This window comes from Protobothrops mucrosquamatus, unplaced genomic scaffold (genome assembly GCF_001527695.2).
Source record: "Protobothrops mucrosquamatus isolate PMUCROS unplaced genomic scaffold, P.Mucros_1.0 scaffold_107, whole genome shotgun sequence".
NCBI lineage: Eukaryota > Metazoa > Chordata > Lepidosauria > Squamata > Viperidae > Protobothrops > Protobothrops mucrosquamatus.
In genome coordinates, this window is record NW_015386183.1 from 599,651 (window position 1) to 602,676 (window position 3,026).

Below are 3,026 nucleotides of genomic sequence, written 5' to 3' on the forward strand. Positions count from 1 at the left end.
GAATAATTTGCACTTGCACACATTTAAGACATATTACTCTAACAGGTAATTAGAAAGATAGTAAATGTCTTAAAAGCCTTCATTAGTCAATAATATTACCTTTCCAGTAACATTTAGGAAGATAATCTTAATAGATCTTAATTTCCTGCAGGCACAAATACATGATCAGGAAAATCTGTAAGCTAATTAGTTTTGCATTGTTATCAGTCGGGGAAATGTCAGCAATGAAGACATTATTTTTAGTATACAAGTATATAAGTATACAGGGAGTCCTCGACTTACCACAGTTTGTTTAGTGACCGTTCAAAGTTACAATGGCACTGAATAAAGTGACTGACCATTTTTCACACTTTTGACCATTGCAGCATCCATAGTCATGTGATTTACATTCGGATGCTTGACAACTGGTTCACATTTATAATGGTTACAGTGTCCCAGAGTCATGTGTTCTCCTTTTGCAACCTTCTGACAAGCAAAGTCAATGGGGAAGCCAGATTCACTTAACGACCATGTTACTAACTTAACAACTGCAGTGATTCACTTAAACAAATGTGGCAAGAAAAGTCATGAAATTGGGCAAAACTCACTTAACAAATTTCTCACTTAACATAAATTTTGGGCTCAACTGTGGTCATAAGTTGAGGACTACCCATATAGAGGACTATACATTTTTGCATAGAAAGTGTTTCCTGCAACATTTTAAAATCAGCCTATTACATTTTTGCAGTGACTTATTTATATCATTATATAATTTAATTAATTCCAACAAAATAAAAGGTTATTATAATACCATGCTATCTTTTTTCTTTAGAAACTCATGAATGAATTTTTTTGCCAATGTTTTAATCAAAGGAAGAGTCAAGATGAAAATCACTTGTAGATTTCTAAACTTTGAAATTTAAACAGGAAAACACCAAAAAGAAACAAATTTAAGGGATATTACTAAAAGGTTTGTTATTCTCTCAGTTCTGTATTTTTCTGCATTTTCTACAATTATGGAAGAAGCATGTAAAAGATTACTGGACTCACAATTTTGACACTCAGACTTGAAACCCCATGATCATGAAGTTCATCTTCAAACAGGAGCACTTCCTCAAAAAACATTATCTGTTCCCTGGCTTTTAATTTCTCTGTATCTATATGTTCTGTTGTAGAAGAAACCTAGAACAACACAGCAGAAATTAAATGTTCTTTCTTATGTAATTGATTCCCCAACTGTTCAACAAATTCATTCTTGCAAATAGTTGACCATCACAATTATACTTTTAACTTTAGTGTTTCACCGAGCAGAGTTCCTTTATAGTCTGTTGTGTAAGTCCAATCGTATGGTTTAACAACTTCCTTTGTGTGTTCGGGCTCAGACCTACAGGAAAAGACAATTATAGCATGTCAAGCATAGGACCAGGCAAAAACTATTTCTATACATCTATTTTACAAAATACATCAATGTTGCCTCTATAAATCAATATGTGTCTGTAAACTGATAGATTTAATATGCTGAGAGAGAAAATGTGGCAAGGCATTACAGTATTTTTTTAATACTGTAAACAAATTCTTATTTGTTTTCCTCAGAGATGTTAGCTATAGAAGCAATGTACCCCCCTTCATTTCTTCCTGCTTTTATGCTTATAATCATGAGCACTGTGATCTTAAAGTAAATTCTGTTTAAATCACCTGTATGGAATCAGATTGTAGCTGTTCAAAGATGAAGCAAAAATATCTAAAATAGGATATTTCATCAGGATTCTTCATCAGACAGTTTGATGTATTTGAAGAATTATTTTTGTACAAAACCACATGTGCTTCGGAATTAACAAATTAACTATGATTTCAAAAATTTTAAAGATTAAGATTAAAGATTAATTTTAATAGTACCATTCATAACATAGGAAAAATAGGAAGTCAGAAAGAGTAGAGTAGAGCAGAATAGAATAGAATAGAAGCTGGAAGGGACCTTGGAGGTCTTCTAGTCCAGCCCCCTGCTCAAGCAGGAGAACCTATATCAGTAGTGGCGAACCTATGGCACAGGTGCCAGAGGTGGCACTCAGAGCCCTCTCTGTGGGCACGCGTGACGTCGCCCCAGCCCTAGGCCTTCAGCTGGGTTTTATAAAACCTTTTTGCTTTAGGCCTCCGCTGCTGTGTGCAAAAAAAAAAAAGATTCAATCAGTCCATTTTTAACTTCTTGCGGGAAAAAAAAAGATGTTGCAAAGTTGGAATTGATTGATTGAACTTTTTAGTCCCACCCAGTCTACCGTTACCACCGCAGCCATGCCCACCCAATGGGCCACGCCCACCCAATGGGCCATGCCCACCCGGCACTCGACAATGCATAAGTGGGTTTTGGGTTGCAGTTTGGGCACTCGGTCTCTAAAAGGTTCGCCATCACTGACCTACATCGTCTCAGACAGGTGAATGTCCAGTCTTTTCTTAAAAATAACTGTCAAGATCACATATCAAGTGAACAACATAAATAAATACAGATTATATCTATTAAGGAACTGCAACCCTTCAGAAATGATTCCCAAAAGATGTTTCAAGGTACACTAGCGCACATGTAGGACCTGCCTACAACTCTTTAACCCAATAGTTTTATAAGGATTACATGGCTTATCTGCTTTAAGGAGGGGGGACAACTAGCAAAATAAGAAGCTGCTTTAAAAGAATTTCAGACAAGTGTAAGATCTGAAGCATTACACAGCTTCCAAAACCATTCCATAGAGCCCATTAAGCTATATTATTTAAAGAAAACACACAAATATGCTATTACCTGCTTTCTTGCCACTCTTCTGCACAAGCGACTTTAACCATTCCTTGGGAGTTATTTACGCATTTTAAAGCATCGGTTGCATTGAACTCTATGCCAAAGAACAGTTCATGCTGAATTCTTAGGATATTGTCACCAAACATCATTTCCGGAACACATGGCATATGGAGTTCTTCAGCTAACCTACACAGACATAAGATTAGATTGTTTTGGAGCTACATACTGATTTTATAATTTAAAATAAAGATCTATATTTTACTAT

The 3,026-nt window shown here is 35.7% G+C and overlaps 1 protein-coding gene across 1 annotated transcript in view; it reads right to left on the minus strand.

The window, feature by feature from the left end:
* The window catches only part of TIPRL (TOR signaling pathway regulator), a 9,299-nt gene that overhangs the window by 3,648 nt on the left and 2,625 nt on the right, over positions 1–3,026 (minus strand). The window contains exons 2-4 of the mRNA XM_015816030.1: positions 2,768–2,947; positions 1,264–1,363; positions 1,030–1,161 (exon numbers count right to left, since the gene is read on the minus strand). Coding sequence (XP_015671516.1) covers positions 1,030–1,161; positions 1,264–1,363; positions 2,768–2,947 — 412 coding nt within the window. The remainder of the gene's footprint in view (positions 1–1,029; positions 1,162–1,263; positions 1,364–2,767; positions 2,948–3,026) is intronic.